Genomic DNA, 23,913 nt, shown 5'->3' with positions numbered 1-23,913 from the left:
GGAATGTTTATTGAAGATATATGAGTTAGCGTTCAGTGTATGCTGTGTCTCCAGTGGGACGTAATGGTTTTTGTTTGTTTTGGTTTTGGTGATTAAAATATTTCATTTTCTTTGACGGCAAATGATGCTTGCACACAATATACAATTTAATAATATATTCCAAAACTATTCAAAAGTAAAATGTATTCAAAAAATATTTGAGGTTCAAGGTTGTTGGTAAATTTGATAATTTTTGGAATCAGTCAAACAGGACTGGTTGCCAGCCAGTGCCGACACTCTTGAAAATATTGTTTGATAAACTGGACTCGCCAGTTTTGCTTTTCGGTATGGTTGAATTGGATCAGTGAGGTCAGCAGAAAAGACATCGGTAAATAAAGTGAGATTAAATGCATAATGTGCTTTAACATTTAAGTGTTAAATGTTAGAGTTTGCATGTCACTGTTTTTATTCATTTCGAGGAATACTGAATCTGCTTTTCTGCAAGTGAGATGAGTAAATGCATGTTCACATTTACAATACCCATCATGTTCACACACACACAACTCCCCTGCACTCACTCCCGATTTCTCTCACACGACGACAGGAGAGCTGTCAGTCAATAGAGGGCAAAACAAAGTAACTTGCGTTATTTATTTGAAAAAGTATCTCAGATATTTGTTGCAAATTTAAAAGTAATGCATTACTTTACTAGTTAATTCAAAATTAATCTGATTACATAACTCGTGTTACTTGTAATGTGTTACTACCCTCAACACTGTCCATATCCACATGAGGCATCCTGATTCTGATGCAGTCCAACCAGGTTACATGTAGAGTTATTTGGGTCCTTGTGTGAGTACTGCATGTTTCAGGGCACTGTTCTTATACACTTGTGTGCATTGGTATGTGGCAGGTTGCTGGCAGGCAATACTTTGCAGTGCTCGTGTGAGAACGTGTGGTTGAAGCAGTGGAGTCGAGAGGAGTCCGAGGAGCTGATGTGTGTGGAGGAGGGAGGGAAGAGGAGAGCTCTGGCTATGCTCACACTGCCCAACTGTGGTAAGAGTTACTTAAAGATAAAGAAAATATACGGACAATACAGTCTAGACGTTCATTCTACAGGGGTCATATCATGAGTACTCAAATTATCCTTGATCTTCTGAGTAAGATATACAATAGGAGCTCTATGAAAATGTACTGTAACTTTAAGAACTTACATTTTTAGGCCATTTATTGAAACAATGTAAAAAAAAAACATTCCATGATTCCCCAACGTTCTGATGTAAGATAGTCGCAGTCCTGCCCAGACACAGTGAGATAAGATGAAGCTGGTTAGACTATTGTTAGATGGTAATTTCTATAATGATAAGTGAGTTAAATAAGAAAATGTTGGTTCTCTGCACATAGTTCTGATGTTTAAAACCAGTGGCTGAATTAGATTTTTAACAAGAACCTTGATCGTTTCAGTCTGATTTTTACAGCGTTTGCTGTTAAATTCACCACAGATTGTTTTGCGAATCTGTCATACTGTACTATAGACTTTGCAAAGATGGGACAGTGCTGTATCCTATTTCACATGTGAGAGGGCGTTAACATTGAATTATAAAAAAGGAACGCTGCAAAAATGCTGCTTAATTTGAAGAATCGGAAAGAAAAAAAGAAGAAGCCAAAAACGACCAGGAAAAAATTTGATTGTGGCTGTTTTGAGAACATGAGTACACCTGAGGGGGTAAAAATAATGATAGTAAATAATATCTATGTATCATTTGATTGATAAGAGGCACTCAAATGTGTCTTTATCAGTTTAGTATTATTTACTATTTTAGTATTTATTAATAATAAATTTATGTGCATTTGTCATTTTGATTACTTTTTCTCCACTCTAAAAATGCTGGGTTGTTTCAACCCACGTTTGGGTAAAATATGGACAAACCCAAACGTTGGATTTAACATGTAATTTAAAAAATATAAACCAATGGTTGGGTTTGTCCATACAGTATTTGACCCAAACGTGGGTTGAAACAACTCAGCATTTTTTGGTGTCTAGCTATTTTTATTTAATTTTCAATGTTAGTAATTTTATTACTATTACTATTACTAACTTAATTTATTGCAGCTAGTTGCAAAGCCAACATTTCTAAATATCATTTAATTGATTTACATTTGAAAGTTTTTCATATAATATTTATATTCTGTTTTATTTCATTATAATTGCATTATTTCAATGACCAAAAATGATTTATAACAGTTTTAATTTTACTTAACAACACCAACACTGGTCTTTATTACCAGATTTCAAGAATTGAATGAATCCCCTAAAACTGATTGTCAACCAGATGAAGCCAGTTGAAAGACATTCCACCATGGCCTGGGTAACTGAGAATCCGCGAATTTGAAAGGAAACTTACGGTTTCACTCATATAATATTCCAGACTGAAGTTTAGGTTTGTTTGTTTGGTAAGATGTGATTTGTAAAGGCTGTAGTTTTATGGCTGCGGCTTGAGACGCGGATCATTATTGATCCAAAGATCAGCCTCCAGCCAGGCCTATTTTAAGCAATACCACAGCAGAAGGGCCTCCAGGGAGGAAGAGAGGACAAGAGAGAGAGGGAGGAAAAGGGAAAAATAGAGACAGACGGGGGGGATCCCCAGAATGCAAAAACACTGAGACATTTAGACTCTGCTGCGAGCGTCTGCTGGCCTGTGGCCAAATGCTGCCTTTCTTTTCCATTTTTTGTGCCATGAAAGAAAATAAGCTGCTCCACTGACTCGTTTTAACTTGCCGTCGTTTCTGGAACGTCTCGAGTACCATGTACATTAGAGATGTTTTGCCAATACAATAAAGAGAAACTTGATGCCTTTTAATCCCAAAAATGATTCACTTGCTTTTATGTCGCTCCAAACCAGGGGTGCATTTCCCATACAACGCCGTAACTCGCTGCTTCACTGCCATAGAATGATGTATCGTTGAAGAAATCGACTGTCGCAAAGTGGTCGTTCAGCCACGTTGGTTAATCACGTCACGAACGTGGTGGAGTAATAACCACTCTTAATGAATCTGTTTGAGATCGAATTAAAGCTGCAGTAGGGAGTTTTGAGAAAATGTTGACTTAGCCAGAAAATTTGAACAAGCACAACTTACAGGTCCAACCCCCTTGCTCTCTGCTACGCTACAGCCCTCCCTCCACAGCTCCTCCCCCACAGCTCCTCCCTCCACAGCTCCTCCCCCACAGCTCCTCCCTCCACAGCTCCTCCCCCACATCTCCTCCCTCCACAGCTCCTCCCTCCACAGCTCCTCCCTCCACAGCTCCTCCCCCACAGCTCCTCCCTCCACAGCTCCTCCCTCCACAGCTCCTCCCCCACAGCTCCTCCCCCACAGCTCCTCCCTCCACAGCTCCTCCCCCACAGCTCCTCCCTCCACAGCTCCTCCCCCACAGCTCCTCCCCCACAGCTCCTCCCCCACAGCTCCTCCCTCCACAGCTCCTCCCTCCACAGCTCCTCCCTCCACAGCTCCTCCCCCACAGCTCCTCCCTCCACAGCTCCTCCCCCACAGCTCCTCCCCCACAGCTCCTCCCTCCACAGCTCCTCCCTCCACAGCTCCTCCCCCACAGCTCCTCCCTCCACAGCTCCTCCCCCACAGCTCCTCCCCCACAGCTCCTCCCCCACAGCTCCTCCCCCACAGCTCCTCCCCCACACCTCCTCCCTCCACATCTCCTCCCTCCACAGCTCCTCCCCCACATCTCCTCCCTCCACATCTCCTCCCTCCACATCTCCTCCCTCCACAGCTCCTCCCCCACATCTCCTCCCTCCACATCTCCTCCCTCCACAGCTCCTCCCCCACAGCGGAGCCTGCCGTGAACGCACAGGCTAGTAAGCAAAATCACAGATGACGGCGGATTATAAACAGTTATGGAACATTCACTAATAGGGACGAAACATCAACAATATGCTTTACATTGACTATGGCCTGCCCATACTTTGACTACAAACTTGGTCCTCAAATCATTATGTATTTTGCAATACATGTAACTTTATAACGCTGCACTCTTTCTATAAGTTATAAATAGCTAGTAAGATAACGTTAAAGGATTAGTTCACTTTAAAAAAAACTTTTGCTGATAATTTACTCACCCCCATGTCATCCAAGATGTCCATGTCTTTCTTTCTTCAGTCGAAAAGAAATGAAGGTTTTTGATGAAAACATTCCAGGCTTTTTCTCCATATAATGGACTTCAATAGGACACAAACGTTTCAAGGACCAAATGACAGTTTCAGTGCAGCTTCAAAGGGCTTTAGACGATACCAGACGATGAATAAGGGTCTTATCTAGCGAAACGATCGGTCATTTCAAAAATAAATACAAAACTTTAAGTTTTATAAGCACAAATGCTCGCCTTGCTCTGTTCTGTGATGCACGTTCGTAATCCTGTTCGAACTCGTTCATCAAAATGAACAAATCTTTTTTCGAGTCATTTCCTTCGTTGAATGAACGAAATGACTCTGAAAAAGAGTCGTTCAAAATGAACAAATCTTTTTTCGAGTCATTTCGTTCGTTGAATGAACGAAATGACTCGAAAAAAGATTCGTTCATTTGGATGAACGAGTTTGAACAGGAGAGTCACGAACGACGGTACGCGCTCGCGCTGTGCAAGATAGGGGTGATCCGCGCGTACACGAGCGTGATTGACACTGCTAAGACATTCCTCCTGGCTCTGATTGGTTGTTTCTGACCGGGAGCGGTGTATTTCTGCAAATGGCAGTAGGACCACAGGGAGGAGCCAGAGGAGCTTGATTTTTTCCACAGATTATCTGTCTCATATTGTACTGTCAGGACATAATGACAGTTTTAACAAATATTTGTTTACAAAAGTGACCTACTGGAGCTTTAATGCTAGATGTTTTGCTATAAACTACGGGCATGGCATCTGAGGAATATTTCTCATTTTTCTCAGTTATTTCGCTTTATTTCCAGATTCAATCACTCGTTCTTACGTAGTAGAGCATGTTCGCACATGCGCACTCTTCAAAGATGGTGCTTTAATTCTTGACAAACTAAAAGATGTAAAGGACATTTGTATGTACTCTAAATAAAAGATACAGATTGTACTGAATGTCAGCTTGCTTATTTTGCTCAAGATAAGGATTTCTTGAGTCCACATGTCATGCAAACAAGAAACTGCTTCTTACCACAGGTGGAGATCTGTCGTTCCAAACACACAACTTTGCGATGCTGTTTGCAAACGTTCGTTAGAACTAGCCTATGTTTCCGGGAGACACCGAGTCGTTGAACTATGCTGATGACGACGGAACTTGCGAACATAGTTGGCTAACGATGCTTTTGGGAAACGCACCCCTGTATGACTGAACACAAAAGAAGATATTTTGAAAAATGTATCTTTTTTCTAAAGTCAATGGGGTCCAGTGATATTTTAGACTCCACTGACTTTCATTCTACTGTATGGACAAAAACAATTCTTCGAAATATCTTTTTTTGTTTTCTGCAGAAAGTCACAGAGGTTTGGAATGACGTGAGCATGAGTAAATGATGAAAGAATTAAACATTTTGGGTTAACTGCTTTTTAAGAGTAGGAGCTGCTATGGGAAAATCCAGTCGGAACAGACTGAAGGTGTGTGTTGTGTTTGGTGAATATTTAACTTTAAACATAAAAAAAAATACATATAGTCTTGAAATGATCATAGCTGCGTGACCAGCAGTTTCCGGCAGCAGAAAGAGATTCCCGGGACGCGGTGATAAGGCCGTAACCTGCTGGAGCCTGGGAGCAGACGGAGATAGAGATCTGGTTTAACTGTCCATTCATGACAGAGACAGTCAGAGCTGTCTGCACTCGATGGCCTTCAGTTTAGTGGAGCGCCTAGCTGGTTAGAACAGTGTTCCTGTGAGTTATCTGATATTCAAATATATACACTTCGGTTTCACTTTAAAAATAATTGGCTGTTAGAAAATAAGAAAGAAAAAAAAAGATTTTTATATAATATAATTTAATATAAAATAACATAACATAATATAATATCAAAAATGATTTTTTTTGAAAATTGGTCAAATGTTTTTAACATTTTTTTTTAACATTTTCATGTTAAAATTACGTTACTTTCATTTAATTTATTGAAAGTGATACATTTCTGAACTAAAATATCAAATATATATCTCTGTGCCGTTTTAACTATACCTGGAAAATGTCCATAACTTAGAAATAAAATTAAAGATTTCTTTAAAAGTTATTCAAAACAATACATCAAATTAAAAATAGATACAGCAGTGGCCAAAAGTGATGTCCGAAAGGGTATATTTATTTTTAATGACCTTACAAGTTCAATTAAACCATCAAAATATAAGGAAATTATTTTATATACATATTTTTAAATATTTTGAATATGAGGGAAGAATAAAAATGGTTAAGGTGCTTATCTGACAAAATGATTTGGTTAAAAAAGGCAACATACAGCTATAGGTTTTATTTTACTATTCAAAAAATGCATAGAAATACAAAATGCTCACAGTAAAAAAAAAAAAAAAAAAACATTGACTACAAAGAGCAACATAATCAGTTATTAATATTTCGTTGGTTCTCTCTTATGTGTTCTTAATATGTTTATATGACAGCCTGTCCGAGTAGATATCCACACAATTTTCACAATTAAACATATTTCATTGCGTTATCACAAATAAAATAATTGACTCCAAGCACAGTGCAAATTTTTAATAATTATTGAATAAAGGGTGAAAATTAAAATGTTCATATATCACAAAATGGATTTGGTTTATGTTTTTGAGAATTTGAAAAAAACAATGTAAACTAAATTTGTAAACCCTTTTCATGTTAAAAACTGGAAAGTTCACTCACGCACGCAAAGATTCAGACACAGATAATATTGTTCCTTTTTTATGTTGTTATAAGTGTCCAGAATGACAAACTACTGCCAATCTGACCATTCAGACTTACATGCATTTTGAAAAAAATGATTCCAAACCACTTATGTTCTAAGGACCTTTAGATTTTTTTTATTATTATTTTTTTTTTATCAAAAAACAAGACAACAATACTGATTAACAATGTAATTTTTTTTCTAATTAATACTTCATTGTTAAATAGTGTATAAACGTTCTGGTTGGTGGTCTGTTGTTCTTTCTAGTTCTCCCCACTGTGACTCTCAAACCCTCAAAAGTGACCATGCGGAAAGGGTTAAATGTGACGCTGGTGTGCAACACGTCAGGAACGCCAACGCCTAACCTGAACTGGAACACCTGCAAATTAAACTCAGCGCACCAGGTAATGCTGACCGTCATCTACAAGTTCTTTCAGTTGTAATGATTAGTGGTTGTTGAGATTTCTTTTCGTGTGGATGCCAAAGAGGACATCCAGCCTGGAGGAGCATGGGTAATAACAACACCATTTCATTTCACTATCCTCTCTAGTTTGTCTTGCCACAGCCTTTCAAAATTGTATTGCAGGCCAGTATTGTTCAGTTATTTTGATGATACATTATGCATTGTGAAAGCCATTTCTTATTTATGACATTTGCATTACATTTTGCTAAGAGGATTGCTTAATTATTTAGCAGATTTTGTTAATTTTACCATTGAAATCAAAGTTTTTTGCCTTGTAGTCTATGTTAGCCTTACTGTTATCTATAAGCTAGTGTGCTCTAAATCAATGACAACATTTGCATTTAGAAGATATAAGCATTCAAAACTTACAAACTTCCACCAATATGGATCAATGATTCTGATGACATCACTCTGCACAGGTTTTCTGTCCAATCAAATACTCTCTAGAATCTGAAGCTCCGCCCCTACATTATAAATAGACGCTGAAGCTGCGGCTGAAATCGGTCACTTGTTCACACAAGTACTATTTTCTACATGGTGAATGGCACATAGTGCACTATGGGGATAGGGAACGATTCAGACAGTGTAAATATGCTTTCCATCGGGGGAATGAAGTCACGCGAACCATTGTGTGTGAAGCACACAATCTGCTCCGACGCAGACCAGGAACCATATCGGACACATTTGAATTCTGCACCGATTGCTATATTTTAAAGTGATATGGTGTAGATTATCAGAAGAAACGGTTAGAGATTAGGAGGGAATCGCGGCTCTACTGAGATCAACGGCTCTGGCTGAGCTGTGATATAAACGAAACGCTGTTGCTATTAAAAAAGGGGAGGAGCTATTCGATATGTCCCACCCTGTCTTCCTGTTTCAGTGGAAATTACGTCGAAACATTGAATAACGCTGCACGTTTCAAGGCACTTCAGTGGGCCTTTAAGGCTTTGATTTATGGAACAGGGCAAAAACACCTTAATAACCACTTTTACACTATCGGGCCTAACCGTTCTCTTTGCTTAACCGTCCCATTCTGTGCCGATCCGGCTTCGACGGCACGGATATGATTTCATTTTCTGATATCAGTGCTCTTTGGAATGTAATACAAATGCGTTAGACATTGCCTTCGAAATGCAAGGATTTACTGAGGTATGAGATGTAAATAGCGACCGCATTATGGAGAATGATCAGATATTTATATTATTAACTTGTGTTTACTTCGCTCAAATAGCGTGCTTGGCTCGCTACGGAGAAACCGGATTGTAATCATGCATGTACCGAACCGGGCTCAAGTGGAAATATAACCGTAACCAATTCCTAAACCATTCGGCCCAATGGTGGAAAAGCGGCTAATGTATATTGCAGTTTGCAAACCATTTTCTTAATGAGGCGTAACAGGATATTCCCCAAAACAACGATCCTGAATAGCTATTGGTTAACATTATCCAATTTGCCATCCGCCTAAGTGGAATGGAATGGAAAAGGAAAGCCATTTCAGAGGAGGAGCAACTGATTACAATTTGATTAAAGACAAATATTGTTTTCTTTGGAATAACATGTGACAATGAATTGTCCACCATAATGCTGGGAATCTGTATTATTAAGGAGGAGTTCTATTGCATAGACTTTAAATAGAAATGACATTGACACTGCTGTAACTCACACCCCCAGAAAGAAGGCTCAGGTCAGATGTCAGAGATCAAGCTCAAGCTCTTGAATGTCTCCTCTCTGGACAACGGATGCAAAATCACCTGCAGATCTGATAACATAGTGGGAGAGTCTGAGGCGTCTGTGCATCTGGACATACTGTGTAAGATATCAAGAGAAACACACAGCTGTAATACCAACAGATACACACTGTTTTAGGAGAAGTCTGGGATACTGCTATAATTGCTACTCATTTATACCGGATATTACATTTATATATTTTTTATATACACTAACTGGGTAATAACTAGGTATTAACCTTGAACTCATCCGTAACCTTAACCCATGTAGTTACTTTATATTACCCAGTACTTTCTTAGTTAAGTACACTGTAAGTACACGTGGTGTAAAATAAAGGTAAGTACATAGTAAGTACATGTAGATATTTAATATTACACAGTACTTATTTGAGTAGGTACAATGCAACTAGGACCTTAAAATGAAGGGCTAATCTTTATTTGGTGTCTGTGTCACAGTGTGAATATGCATTTAAGTACTGTGTAATAATAATTAACTACATGTACTTACTATAGGGTTAGGTTTTGAGTTAGGGTTTGGTTTAGGGCTTGTTGCATGTAATTATGCATAATTTATTTATTACTACAGTCACTACATGTAACAAAGGACATTGTAAAATAAAATGTTACCAAATAAAGTGTAACCAAAAAATCTTACTAACCCCGAACTTTTGAAGTAAGTATTGTAAGTTCACATTAATTCAACAATTTGTTCACCAAAATATCTGAGTTTAGTACACAATTAAGATTTCTGTATATAAATGATCTTTGATATGATTATGTACTAGATATATTTTAGAAGTTTAATTTTTGGTTACACTTTATTTCAAGGTGTCCTTGATACAGTGTATTTTATGTACTGAGTAATATGAATGTACTACATGTACTTACTCTAGGATTAGGTTTTGGTTTAGGGTTAGTTGCATGTAATTATGCATAATTTATAGTTAGTACTACAGTAACTAAATGTTACATCTAAGAATGACACTGTAAAATAAATTGTTACATAATTATTTAATCAGCAAATAATACATTTTAATAAGACCAAGCCTGTAATGCTACCATAAATCATGAAGTATTCAAGTTATTTATGTTTGTTTATGCTTTGTCTTGTCCATTTATTTGGGATGCCAGTTGCCCCTGTGATCAGCAAGCTGATGGATGCGATCTCAGACCACCACTGGTGCATTCCCTTCAGCGTGGCGGGTAACCCAGAGCCGAAGCTGAGCTGGTTATTAAACGACCAGCCCGTGGAAGAGGGCAGCTTTATCCGTACCATGATCCACGATTATTCAGAGGGTGAATACCACGGTTGCTTACAACTGGACAGTCCCACACACATCAACAATGGAAAATACACGCTGATGGCCAGCAATGCATACGGAGAGGATAGCAAGGCAGTGTTCGCTCATTTCATGCATGAGCCGTGGAACGGTGAGTTGGAATTAGTATGCAGCCAAAACAAAACAATTTCTGAGAAGTTGCCTTATTTGTCTTCTTTTTCATGTTTATTCATCAGAATCAGTTACTGATCCGCTGTATTATGGTGAGTCTAGTTTAAGAACTTAGAATTAAATTATGAATGATTATAGCCCTAGTTCACCCAAATGTTTGATTTTGACATAATTTATTCACATTTGTGTTGATCCAAACCCATATGACTTATGGTTTTCTTGTGTTCCACGCAATCAAGTCATATGGGTTTGGATCAACACAAGTCAATGTTGACAATTTTCATTTTCGGGGTGAACTATTGCTTTTTAGTCATTTATTACATAATACACATATTCATTATGATGTTATGAATCTTTATTACAAACATTTTGGTGATAAAAGTGATAATTCGTAATAATTCTTACATTTCCTTCTTCTGTTTGTCTTCTTGTGTGTGAGATCCCACTACAGGTATGAACAAAAGACACAGGAACATGCACATTAAAGATGATAGATTTGTAATCTAAGCACATATATCTTAGTGTTTCTTCTCTTCCAAACAGACGACACTCCTCTTGGACCGCCTGAGGACAAAGTTGCTGTGAGTGAAATTTTATTATTCCTCATCATTTCTGTTGAGCTGAGTTTTTAAATGGCAGCAACAGCAATAATTTACACTGATGTTTAATAAATAATTACTTTTATTAGAAATCGGGTTAGAAATTAATTAGAAATTGGAATTAATGAGTAATATAGTCAATTAAGGCTGTTCATGCTTAACAAGCAATGGATTGCTTGCCACAATTATATATAATGTATGTTTATCATCATTTTACAACAGCTTCAAATGCATTTCATCCAATCAGAATTTGTCTAAACCTTTGTAAAATAAATACACTTTTATAAATTGTATTACTTCACAGTGTTATGGCATCAGGACAACCCAGAAATTAAAATTCTGTCATTAATTACTCGCCCTCATGTCGTTCCAAACCCGTAAGACTTTCGTTCATCTTCGGAACATAAGTGAAGACATTTGTAATGAAATCTGAGAGATTTCTGTTCCTCCATTGACAGCTGCGCAACTAACACTTTTGACTCTTCAAAAATTTCATAAAGAGATCGTAAAACTATGAATTTAGTGGTTTAGTCCAAATATTTTGAAGAGATTTGTCGCTTTATATGATGAACAAATTTAATTTAGTCTTTTATTAACATATAAACATTGATCAGTAAACATAAACAGAAGCTCAACCGAACCTGCTTGACATGGGAGAACAAACCTCATTGGTTCTTGCAGAAGCTCAAATGTGCTGGGTAACACGAGAACAAACCTCATTGGTTCTTGCAGAAGCTCAAATGTGCTTTGTAACACGAGAACAAACCTCATTGGTTCTTGCAGAAGCTCATACATGCTGCGTAACACGAGAACAAACCTCATTGGTTCTCACACGTCAAGTGAACAAGCTTGAGCTTCTGTTTACCACAACTGATGTGTTAGTTGATGAATGTTTATTAAAGGGATAGTTCACCCAAAAATGAACCCATGATTTACTCACCCTGAAGCCATCCTAGGTGTATATAACATTCGTCTTTCAGACGAATACAATCGGAGTTATATTGAATGAATGAATGAATGAATAAAATCTTTATTTCGAACAATTAATAAAATAATGATAATAAAAAAAAATAAAAAAATAAAAACAGCAGTACGTATGAAATATCCATACAAATAAATAAACACACACACAAAAAATATATCCTGGCTCTTCCAAGCTTTATAATGGGAGTGAATGGGTGTATGTCTTTGGAAGTCCATCAAATCGCTTCCATCCATGATTAAAGGGCTCCACACGGCTCTGGCGGGTTATTAAAAGCCTTCTGAAGTGAAGCGATGCGTTCGTGTAAGAAAACTATCCATATGTAAAACTTTATCAGCTAAAATAACTAGCTTCCGGCAGACGGCCGTATGCATCGATTTATGGCGAACGAGCAACTTGAACTTGACGCACAACGTGATGACGGACGCGGTTGTCCAGCCCTGTTTGTTTGAACCGCTAGAGGCGTCAAAGCTTACGCTACTCCTACATCATACATCGTCAAGTGTTACTCTTTTGGCGTAAGTCGATTTGCGTAGGCCATCTGCCGGAAGCTAGTTATTTTGGTCGATAAAGTTTTAAATATGGATATTTTTCTTACACGAATGCATCGCTTCACTTCAGAAGGCCTTTATTAACCCCCACAGAGCTGTGTGGAGCACTTTAATCATGGATGGATGCGTTTGATGGACATCCAGGACATTTTTAAATATAACTTCGATTGTATTCGTCTGAAAGAAGAATGTCATATACACCAAGGATGGGTTCAAGGGTGAGAAATTCATGGGCTAATTATCCTTTTTGGGTGAACTATCCCTTTAATGTCTCTTCAGAAAATTTTGACTAAACCGCTCAATTCATATGGATTAGTTTTACGATCTCTTAATTAACTTTTTAAAATGTCAAAGTGTTAGTTGCGGAGCTGTCAATGGAGGGACAGAAAGCTCTCAGATTTCATTAAAATATCTTAATTTGCATTCCGAAAATGAACGAAAGTCTTTCTTACGGGTGAGTCATTTTTGGGTGAACTATCCCTTTAAGCCATCTGTCATGTATGTTTGTGACCTCTAGATTCCCAATCAGTTTTTAGTATAGTAAACTTGTAAAACTCGTCAAAATCCTTTCCTCATGGAGAGTAAGTATTTTTACCCAATAAGCTTTGAATGCGGTGACTGCTCTTTGAAGACTCTTCATTCTGTTTGTAGGTGTACGTGGTCGTGGGAATTGCAGCAATCACATTCACAGGCTTCATCTTGATGCTTGTCATTCTGAAGTTTGGACGCAACTCAAAGTTTGGAATCAAAGGTAAGCACCTCTCAGCTCTGTGCGTGGCTCTGCCAAACCTTCATTAAGGACTGCTTTGGAAAGACACATTGTTCTGGGTGGAATAAGTGGGTTTCCTTTGTGGAAATCGAAAAAGAGGAATGCTAACGGAAGGCTGTGCTTCGACTCTTTAATGGGCTGTAATTATTACTAATACACACTTAATATATTATAACATTTGTTTCTCATGGAGAATATTAAAGAGGACTCATTATGCTTTTTTACATTTCCAACTTTCTTTAGTGTGTAATGTTGCTGTTTGAACATAGAAATTTCCAAAGCACAAAGTCACTCCAGCAAGAATTATTCTCCATATCAGTATCACTGTTTCTGAACTCCCTTAAACGCCTCCATTGTAGTCTTGATTTTTTTTTTTTCCGGGAACGAACTTTTCCCAATAACCCTCATTTAAATAATTCCTGCCCAAGGCATACGGAAAATAAAGGGGCAAGGCCTGATTGAGTTAGTAGTGTGTCTAAATCTAAACTAAATCAAGACTATGTAAAAGGGCATAATAGGTCCTCTTTAAAACGTGCACACTAATATATTAAAGTTTGCTTAAATAATCTTTGCTGACTACTAGATACTAAAGTGTTTTCTTGCATTCTTGTTTGTCTCTCCCAATGATGTGCCATGCTTCTTGACTAAACATGACTCCTCATAGGGGATAAACTTGTGCATTGTGTTGTGGAGCGGTGAATTATTTTCATTCAGTAAGTTTTTCTTAAGAAAGGAGTGTAAAAGTGCAGATGTTGCTGCCGCAATGCTAGTGTGGTTGCCAGGGCTTTGCTACAGTATATGGTGGTGGTATACTGCTCTGAGTAGTTTCTATTTCATTATGTTGTTGCTAGGGTGTTTTGGGTGGTTGCTAGGTGGTTATTTACTGGCCCTTGGGTGAGATTTTCTTGATATTCTGATCGCTATGCCTTGGGTCCTCCTTCAATGTAAATCTAAGGGAATTTTCACCCATTTTATCATCAGAAATTGTAAATCGTAAAGTAATACAATTGTTAAAAACAACAACACATGAAGAGTTACATGCCAATTGTTAATACTAAGGGCCAGATTCACTAACAGCTTGCGCCAGCACAAACCCCTCTTTTATGTTAAAAATTACTGTCAGGATTTACTAAAGACACGCAGTGAAAAATTAGCACTGAAAAAGGCATGGACAGGGTTATTGTTGCAGATGACCTTATTGCATATACATTTGTAGGAGTTTTCCTTTCAGACGCAGAATTTATGGGAGGAGAGTATTTAAATGAGTCATGCAAGGTGTTTTACTAAGCTTTGCTTTTGTCAATTTACTGGTATTTACGCTATTTTTTAACGCCCAAAAAAGCATGTCTTAAACCAGACGCTAATTTGTGCTGCTATTGTTAGATTGCGTTGGTCATTATAGAATATATATATATATATATCCGGCTGTGTTCTTTAATTTATGCATCATCAGTAGATCACGTGCAAAACTTTCCATTCCCATCGGCGCTTTTTTGGAATTGCTCTCTCACGCTAATTGACCGTTCGCAAAGACCCACCATCTTTATTTTTATATATATTCTATATCCGACAAGCCATGCCACTGTCACGCCACATGTTCTCACACAGAGAAAAATACATCTCAGAAGAAAGAGGACACTGACAACGTGCCGATAGACAGAACCGAGCAGGTTACTTTTCATATGAAACAAATTGTGCCTTTTCTTTAAGAAATTTAAACAATAAATACTGTTTTGTGGCTCTTTAATATGTGGTGACAGATCGCTGTAGCGCCTCGTGAACCGATCATCTCTTCCTTCTAGTTAATTTATAGCATCAAATAAACATGAATGAACATCAGAAGGAATGTTGTTTCAACCGCAGAAAGACGTCAGTACAGTTTTTCAAGTAAAAGTCCACCGACGTTAATCTACTAACTCTCCTGACTGTTTTGTCGGAAAAAATGGCGGATTCGGCAGATGTCGAATTATGATTGGTCAGATCGCCTGTCAATCAAACTCCTTAGGCTTTCGTCTGGTCAGCGCGATGAATCCACCCGTTGCAAAATCTGCATGGGGAAATCGTTCGCCTTTTGCTTGCGAAAATTTGCAGAACATCAGTAAATCTGACCGAACATATTCTCTGTAATTTACTAATGATCCTCTAAAGCAGATTTTCATTGTTTTATTTTATTTATTTATTTGCGTTTGTCTTGCTCCTGACAGTTTAATAGTCAGTTGGTGTCTGAGTGAGAGCGTGTGATTGTTTCTGTGGTTTCTCTGAGAGGAAGTGTCGAGTTAGATGTCCTAAGGGGCTTATTTTCGCACAGTGGTCTTGAGTGTGTGTGTGTAAGTGCCTCCTTGGTTGTCCACAAGGACAAAATGCATGATTACTTACTTGTTTGAAGGTTTCATTCCCATAGTTTTTTATCCCAATCATGCTGTAATTGCTGCGTGAATGTGTTTTCACTCTATTTTTATTTTTTATACAAATCATTTAATAAGAATAAGGATTCGAGTGACAACTTTATTTCTATATTCTTTAAACCCAGTGTGTTCTCAAACTTTCGGACCCCACTGTAGAAGCAGACACAAACACATCTCACCGCAGATAGAGAAAAGCAGACCCCTGAACCATTCAGAGAGGAGCGGAAGTGGAGTGGGATCGAGGAACGAGGTGTAATTGTAGCCCTCGGCTTCAGGAAGTGTGGGTGTCTGCAGAGATGCAGTTCTCCATCTGCCTGACAGAGAGAGTCAGCAACCTTGTGCTTATCAATGATTCAGAGGCCAGGTATCAGTTTTCTCTGGTTTGGACGAATCAAAAAAATCAATGAAGCTTGTCAAGGTCAGAAGTATCATCAGCCCTTGACTCGTGGTCTTTGGTTAACAAACTAAAGGTGCTCCTCACCCTCAGCCACCGTCCCACAATTCTCCTCTCTCCACCATTTTTATAGGAATGTCCCTGTTCAAAACAACATTTCAATACTTTGAACAAGACTCAAACAAACCAAGAACCATGTTTAAAATAATGCACTTATAATAGAAGTCTGGCGAAAGGCACTGCTCTGGAAAAGACTGTTTTGAAAGTTATATCCAATATTTCAATGCTTGTCCTGACCATGGAAATCTTGTATACCAGGAACTTTCACATGGATATTAGAAAGAGTCTGTTTACATTGGTAACACTTTACAATAAGGTTCCATTTGTTAAGTGCAACAGTTAACTACTACAAACTAAATATTATAATCTATAATATTAATTTCAACATTTACTAATAAGTTATTAAAATCAAAAGTTGTATATTTTTGTGTTTTTTTAATGGACACGCTAACATTAAACTAGAAATTCATTTACTTTGTTATTATTAATGTTAAAAAATATTCATACTGCATTGTTCATTGTTAGTTAATATTAGTTAGTGCGTAAACTAATGTTAACCAACAGGACCTTATTGTAAAGTGTTACCGCTAAGAAATATGTTGGTAATCTAGAACAGAATGTCTAACCGGATCTCGTGAGAAAACATTACTATTTTACAAGGTGACGATTTGTACAATGTGAATAGTCAAAAAAAAAGTAAGATTTTTTGGGGGGGAAAAGCAAGCATGAAGGTCCACCCCTAAACAAAACCGCCACTGGGGTGTAAGCATATCATATATCAATAATACATCAGTAATACATTTAGTCCTGATTCACTTAGCATTCATTTTGTCATTTTTAAGACAGATCCTAAAGATGTCAAAAAAACAACAAACTAATTTTGTGATGGAACTTGTTGAACATCCAAAACAATGCGCTAATGCGCTGTATGTGCGTAGCCTCCATGCTATTTTGATGTCTCATGAAGAGCTTATAAAATGTATAAAGGGTTCAAAACAGCGGCAGGAATCCCTTCACTGGTTCTGATGCCTGTACTGAACTGTGATGGGCATTGAAGCTCCTTTAACGAGAAAAAACTGGTATGCTTCAGTATTCTGTTGTTTTTAGGGCCACATCTTCTGACATCACGTCCTGCTTTTGGTTCGTTTAGATGTCTTCGTTCTGTGATGCATTCATATTTCAGTCGGACCGCACCAGAGTTTGTTTAGAAGTGGGATGTGTTCACACTTGCCATGTTTGGTTGGATTGAAACGAACCCTGGTGCGATTGCTCTGTTAGTGCGGTTCACAATAAGTGTGAACGCTGCCATCTGAACCCTGATGACACAAAACAAGCGGACCGAGAAACTGAAAAGATGGGTCTCGATCCGCTTCCAAACAAACTCTTGTGCGGTTTGACTGAAATATGAACGCAACACGTAACACAGACATGTAACAAACCAAAAACAGGACATGATGTCACAAGATGCAACCCTAAGAAGGACAGAATTACACCTCAAGCACCTGTTTTTTCTCGTCATAGTCGCAATGTGGCCCATCACAGTTCAATACAGGCATCAGAACCGCAATTTTCATTTGTGTGTGTGACGGAGGGATTCCTGCCGCTGTTTTGACTCCTTTACACATTAAATAAGCTCTTCATGAGTTCTCAACTGGTCAAAATACTGTCATATGTAGGCTACGCACATACAAATAGTGCATTTATTCCAGCAAACAGCATTGATTTGGATGTTCGGTAATTCGCTATAATTATATACGAAATATTAAAGCCGACCAATCAGGTTGTGAACAGATCCCTATGCCTTTAGGTTCGGTATCTTTAGGTTCTGTTTTAAAGTGCCAATGTGAATGCTAAGCTAAGGACCAGGATTACATTATTTTTTTGTTTGTTCGTCTTTTTGTTCTGGACCAAACTACTTTTGAATGCAGAACATTCCTTTAAGTAACACAAAATACACGATGAATCTTGGGCTAAAGCACCAATGTGCGTTTTGTAACTGTAAAACAAATATAATATTTACATTCTAAATGTATAAGAAATTTACACTCGTGTTTTTCATCACATTATTTTAAAGAACTATTAAATCACAACCAGTGTCACAGATCTAGATGAGGTGCACGACTGCTGTGGATGTTGAGTTTATTAAGCGAATGCAGTACCACAGTAAACAGTCCAGCCGGTAGGTCAAGGGCACATTACAGTGTTTCTGAGCACATTGATGGTTCATTATTGTGAAGAGAGCATTCAATATTCAAGTGCATTCAAGCATTCGAGTGCTGACCGATACGAGATGTCTAGAGAGCAGGGAGGCCGTTATAATGTCAATATATATATGCAAGAACACAATGTAATGACGACAAAAGAGATGTACACTATTGTTTAAATTAAATGAACTCTTATTGTACACAATACTTAAATTCCCTTTAAAAAAGGGCTTTGGCAGATTTTGGAACTGACACAAGAGTGTACTATCAAATCAAGTGTGCAGTTATTTGGCTATGCCAGTTTCACAATAGCTACTCAAAAAATATTACTGATTAAGTTAAATGTTGAATACTTACTACTACTAAAATATTTCTACTACTTCCTTCTTTTCTGTAAAACAAAGCAGCAAAAGTCTTGGTTATAATGAGACATTTACACTGGAAGTGAATGATGCTAATTCATTAATGTTAAAATTCTCACATTTTCAGTAGTATCGCCACAATATGTTAACATATTTTTAGTGTTTTTTTTTGTAAAGTCGTTATATACAATTTTACAAAACAATGGCCGTAAAATTAAGTATTAAGTATTATTTATATACTGTTATAGTTATTTATTAGTATTTTGAATTAAATATTTTAATTTTATAGCTTCAATTTTAGTTTAGTTTTAGTAATTTTAGTACTTCAACTTATTTCAGTTAGTTGCCATTGGGTTTTAGGTGTTTAAATTTTTCATCTAATGTTTACATTTTGTTTTATTTCTGCTTTATTTAAATTACAGTTTTAAAAAATATATATTTTTTAGTTATAGTTATCAATAACAACAGTGCAGTCAAAGTGCCTCAATGTAACCTGTTTTTTTTAAGAAAATGAGAGATGAGTCCAAATTATTTTTGACTGATCATAGCAAAAATGTTGTCGATTTAATGTAACTTATATTGAACCCAGATTGTTCTACATGCAACTTAGTTGAAACGAATCCATTAGTTTCATATTACTATGTGATTACATTGTAATTACTAGTTAATTACAACATATATCTAAAGTACATTTTGTGGATCTGCTTGCAATTAAACATTTTAATAAGTAATAGCATGTAATATGTGTAACGGGCACTGCAATGTAAAGAGATCCCATTTAAAGTAACCCTTTCATTCTTCTGTTTCATCAGTGATTAGATTGCCAGTGGTATATTTGTCTGGTAAGGGTTAAAGGGCTCATTTCATTGAATTCTTTAAGACAAACAGAATAAGCCCTGATTTAGCGTTCTGAAAACTGTCATTACCGACCAGCGACTTCCGCCTGTCATTCAGAGTGTGCTCGGCTCTTAAAGTGTGTGTGTGTGTTAAGAACTTGGGGGTGGACCTGCCTTCCCACCGCATGCATAGTTGCCATAGTTGCAAGCATCATAGTTACTCTGTTCCAACGATGAATCATTCTCACAGAGCATGAATCACCATTAGCTGAGATCACACACACATTCACTTGTGTAACATGCACAACACGCACAAACATACCTAACATATTACAGTTATGTATCTGTACCAGTAGCTGTTCACAGTACGTTTATTCTGTTACCGTTAACCCTGGTTTGCTTAACAGTGTCTTTATTACTGAGAGTCCCTGTGTTAGCAATCACCAGGGCTGCGTCCCCACAGTCAGTCCAAATCCCATTATTTGTTCATCCGATTGGAATCTGGTCTAAATGATTGACTGTCCACTCTATGTTGGGATGCGACACTTTGTTTCTGCAGTGACTTTCAGCATGTTTAGGACTAACTATCCCTCTTTTGTATGTCTGCCACACAGCTTCTGACTTTAACCTCTAGATGCTAATAACATTTTAGCAGTTTGATTATTATAATGATGCATTCCAAAAAGTCTGAAATTATTTGTTTTATTTACCGTTGTCCCTTTTTTCCTTGTTTTCATTTATTATTAGATAATTCAGTTTACAATGTTTTATATATTTTTTGTTTTTTTATGTTGTATTGTGTTCATTATGTTAATGCTGTGTTGTGTTTTTTATGTTTTGTTTTGTTGTGTTTTGGTTTCTTTTTAGGTTTTGTTTTATTTCACAATGTCCCCGTCGTGGTTGTGGCGAGATAAGAATGACTGTGGTCACACCAGACTGACCTGGACCGAGAATTTATGGACCATTTTGGGAGAGAGGTTTATGGCTGACCCCACCTGCAACACGCCAAGCCATATAGCCAATCATACGATAGCACATTATAGACAGGGTGGATTCTGATTGGTTGTTGCAGAAGAATGGTTCTCTAACTAACCCATGCAGTGGGGGAATGGTGTGACCTGGTCTCGTACTTGTGCTGAGTGGAATAAATGTGTGAATCCATCACTGGGTTCACTGTGAGCTGCTAGAATCTGTGTCAGTGGGCAAATGAACCCTTGATGCTTTAAGAGAGAAGGACAGATCGCACCCAAATGGAGTCGCTTATAAATGAATCATGCCAGATGGGCCTTTTTTCACCCTGTTCACACATTTAATGACCAGATAGCAAAGTGACAGCTGAACCATAAAGATTTGCACGTACTGAAAACAGACACACATATGTGTTAAAAGAGATAGTGTGCTCATTTTAACACACAAACACACACACACACACACACACACACACACACACACACACACACACACACACACACACACACACACACACACACACACACACACACACACACACAAAATATGTACGAGACCGTGTCTTGTTCATCCTTTCATATTTATGTATGGTAAAAATGCAGATAACACATTTTTAATATATATTTTTAATTGTGAAGATTTGTGGCCACTCTTACTAAAACATTATCAGCTGACACTCAGGATGTTCAATTCATTTGAGGCAGAAGATCAGACCACCACTGAAAAATCCTTACAGTCGCTTTGATTTACTTTCTTAATACATTTTCATTGTCTTACTGGGAACGATTGATCAGACGAGTAAAAAATATTTTTCGCCACCACCAAGTCCTTTATTTTCTTATGACAACTTTTTCACAATCAAATCTTGTGTTGGAATATGCTGTTTCGTGCAGAAATTCATCACATTATGGAAGTAAAACGGGGACGAATAACCTTTCAAATAAAACTGCTTTTGCGCAATTGTTTAATCACTGTATTTTGCAAAAAGTGTAATCAGTACAAACAAAAGTTTAATTTTAGACATCATAGACTCACTAACATACATTAAGTGTAAAATGTAGTTCATTTTAACTGGACATGCACAGCTGCATAATTTTATTCATAAAATGATTTTATCTTTATGTTTGTTTTTGTTTGATTTACTGTGTCGTGTATATATATATATATATATATAGAGACTTTTGGAGTTTTGATTTTATTAATACAATGTATTTTAGATACAACAACCCCAAGCTCATCAGGAGTTTTGTTATTTCTGCAAAATGAGATTGCAAATCAAATGATTTATCAAAATATCATGAAAACAAGCAAGAGATGGTGCTGCATTTAATAAAATGCATTACTTCAAATAACACGCTGCTGCTTTCTTGTGTCTGGACGTCATCATCGCTTTAGTCGGCCTGACAGAAACGCTCTTCATCACGCATAAAAAACAATCCGTCTCATGTCCCAAAGTGGAGGTGGAAGAATTTCCTCTTTTGCCCCCCATCCTACTCTTTTTCTCTCTTTCTGTGTGTCTCTCTCTCACACACAAACACAGATGTCAAGAATGAAAGGCGTAATGCAGTATGATATTGCAGCTCGGAGGCAGTGTTTGGCTTAGGCACAGAAACTGTAAGGTGAAGTTTTCGGCATTTCTGCAAAGACGTTTGGGGGTTACTTTGAATGTCTAAGTTCCCGGTGCAGCTCGGAAAAATGAAAACCACTTTTGAAACCAGCTTTTTGTCCCTTTTCACTTCATTGTGAGTAGCAGTTTGATAAAGGCATGGCCAGGACCGCCCTTTATCAAAGGGGCTTTAGGGGGCACACGGCGAACAGACCCCAGCGGGCGGAGATGGCCCCCTTTCCTCTAACTCACACCGGGACGGCCCAGGGCTTGGCATTAACACAACAGGCCTCACCACAGCTGGGCAGTTACTTGGTGGTTGTAGGTAAAAAAAGAGATCAGTGTTATCTGGGCAGTTCATCTACGTACGCAATACGTGGTGTATAACATCCCTATCTCACGACCAATTCGTACAAATTCGTACGAGTGAGTAAAAGGTGGCTAATTCGTAAGAATCGCTAATACGATTTGTCTAAACCCTAGTGATGGGTAGGTTTAGGGCCTGGGTCATTCGTACGAATTCATATGAATTGGCCAACTCGTAAAATATGTAGCTACAATTTAGCTAAAATCGTACGAATTAGCCACCTCGGGTTGCGTATGAGTCTGAAAATCACTGTAACTGTTGACCTGCTGCTTCACAATGAAAAATATGGATGTCAAAAAAAAGGGAAGCAGGACAGTAAAGCAGATTTTTGAGCAGTGTTTATGGACAGTTTATCTTAATCTAATCTTCTGTAATCCTATTTCAGTCGTATAATGTGTTGTATTATGTATAAACCTGCTAGGCTGCCCATTAGCCACTCCCCAATGTCCTGCATGACACTTTTATTTAGATGTTGCCGTCCTCCCTTATGTTCACAACATCTGTTCCTTCGATATGATTTCTCTTTCCATTCCTGAGAGCCACAGTCCCTCCTCTGACCCCTGTGAACATGCTCTTTTTACGACAAATATTTTCTTTTCTATACCCGAAAAATATCCAAAGGGTCTCGTGTTGATTTAGAAGTTGAGACAAATCTCTCAACAACTCTGTGACCAAAAACAAGACAAGTAGAAGTATATAGTCTCCAAAAAATATCTCAAATCTAACTTTTCACCTTAGGACTATGTGGTTGCCTTGAAACATGCTGAGTGATGCACTCCAGTTTAAACAACCCCCAATGTGATGACACATGGTTAGAAAAGAAAGTCATTAGTACCGTCACTTTAAAAAGCTTGGCTGGATAACATTCCAGTTATTTTATGTTTGGAGTGAAGGATGTTGATGATTTTGAAGTTTGCTTTCAGATTACCCTGTTGAATCACTGTGTTTTCATTGGACATGTTCTTTCAAAGAGAAATGCTCATGGGGGAATGCTGGTTTATGTTTGGAAACACATACTGCCATAGGTCTCTTGCTATTTAATATGTACTATGTATATTTCTCACAGTATTTATACGCCAAAGGTTTGGGGTCAGATGGATTTGTTTCAAAATGAATCAATAATTCTATTCAGCAAGGACCCATTAATTTGACCAAAAGTTTCAGTAAAGAGTAAAGACTTACTTGCATAAAAAAAACTGTTTCAAATAAATGCTGTCCTTCTGAGCTTTACATTCTTCATAGAATCCTTAACAAAGTTTTGTGGTTCCACAAAAATATTAAGCAGCACAACTTTTTAGTGTCTCTTAA

General features: G+C 37.6%; 3 protein-coding genes across 7 annotated transcripts in view; 2 read left to right on the top strand and 1 right to left on the bottom strand.

The window, feature by feature from the left end:
• Positions 1-23,913, top strand: part of naa35 (N-alpha-acetyltransferase 35, NatC auxiliary subunit) — a 287,987-nt gene that overhangs the window by 167,428 nt on the left and 96,646 nt on the right. The window lies entirely within an intron of this gene.
• ntrk2a (neurotrophic tyrosine kinase, receptor, type 2a) overlaps positions 1-23,913 on the top strand; it is a 50,488-nt gene that overhangs the window by 4,475 nt on the left and 22,100 nt on the right. For 2 of the 5 annotated variants that reach the window (XM_077223786.1, XM_077223784.1), the window contains 8 exons: positions 893-1,035; positions 7,128-7,264; positions 8,995-9,133; positions 10,182-10,481; positions 10,567-10,593; positions 11,045-11,082; positions 13,285-13,384; positions 20,531-21,753. In XM_077223786.1, coding sequence (XP_077079901.1) covers positions 893-1,035; positions 7,128-7,264; positions 8,995-9,133; positions 10,182-10,481; positions 10,567-10,593; positions 11,045-11,082; positions 13,285-13,384; positions 20,531-20,577 — 931 coding nt within the window. In that variant the 3' untranslated portion in view covers positions 20,578-21,753. Of the gene's footprint in view, positions 1-892; positions 1,036-7,127; positions 7,265-8,994; positions 9,134-10,181; positions 10,496-10,566; positions 10,594-11,023; positions 11,083-13,284; positions 13,385-20,530; positions 21,754-23,913 lie in introns of those variants that run through there. The other 3 variants (XM_077223783.1, XM_077223788.1, XM_077223787.1) reach the window with 3 other exon arrangements.
• Positions 1-23,913, bottom strand: part of hnrnpk (heterogeneous nuclear ribonucleoprotein K) — a 66,510-nt gene that overhangs the window by 24,451 nt on the left and 18,146 nt on the right. The gene's annotated exons all lie outside the window — the stretch shown is intronic.

Source organism: Siphateles boraxobius, unplaced genomic scaffold, assembly GCF_051911475.1.
Source record: "Siphateles boraxobius isolate OS27281-9 unplaced genomic scaffold, OSU_SipBor_1 9, whole genome shotgun sequence".
Lineage (NCBI taxonomy): Eukaryota > Metazoa > Chordata > Actinopteri > Cypriniformes > Leuciscidae > Siphateles > Siphateles boraxobius.
The sequence above is the reverse complement of the archived record's forward strand: the minus strand, read 5'-3'. Positions and strand labels throughout refer to the sequence as shown.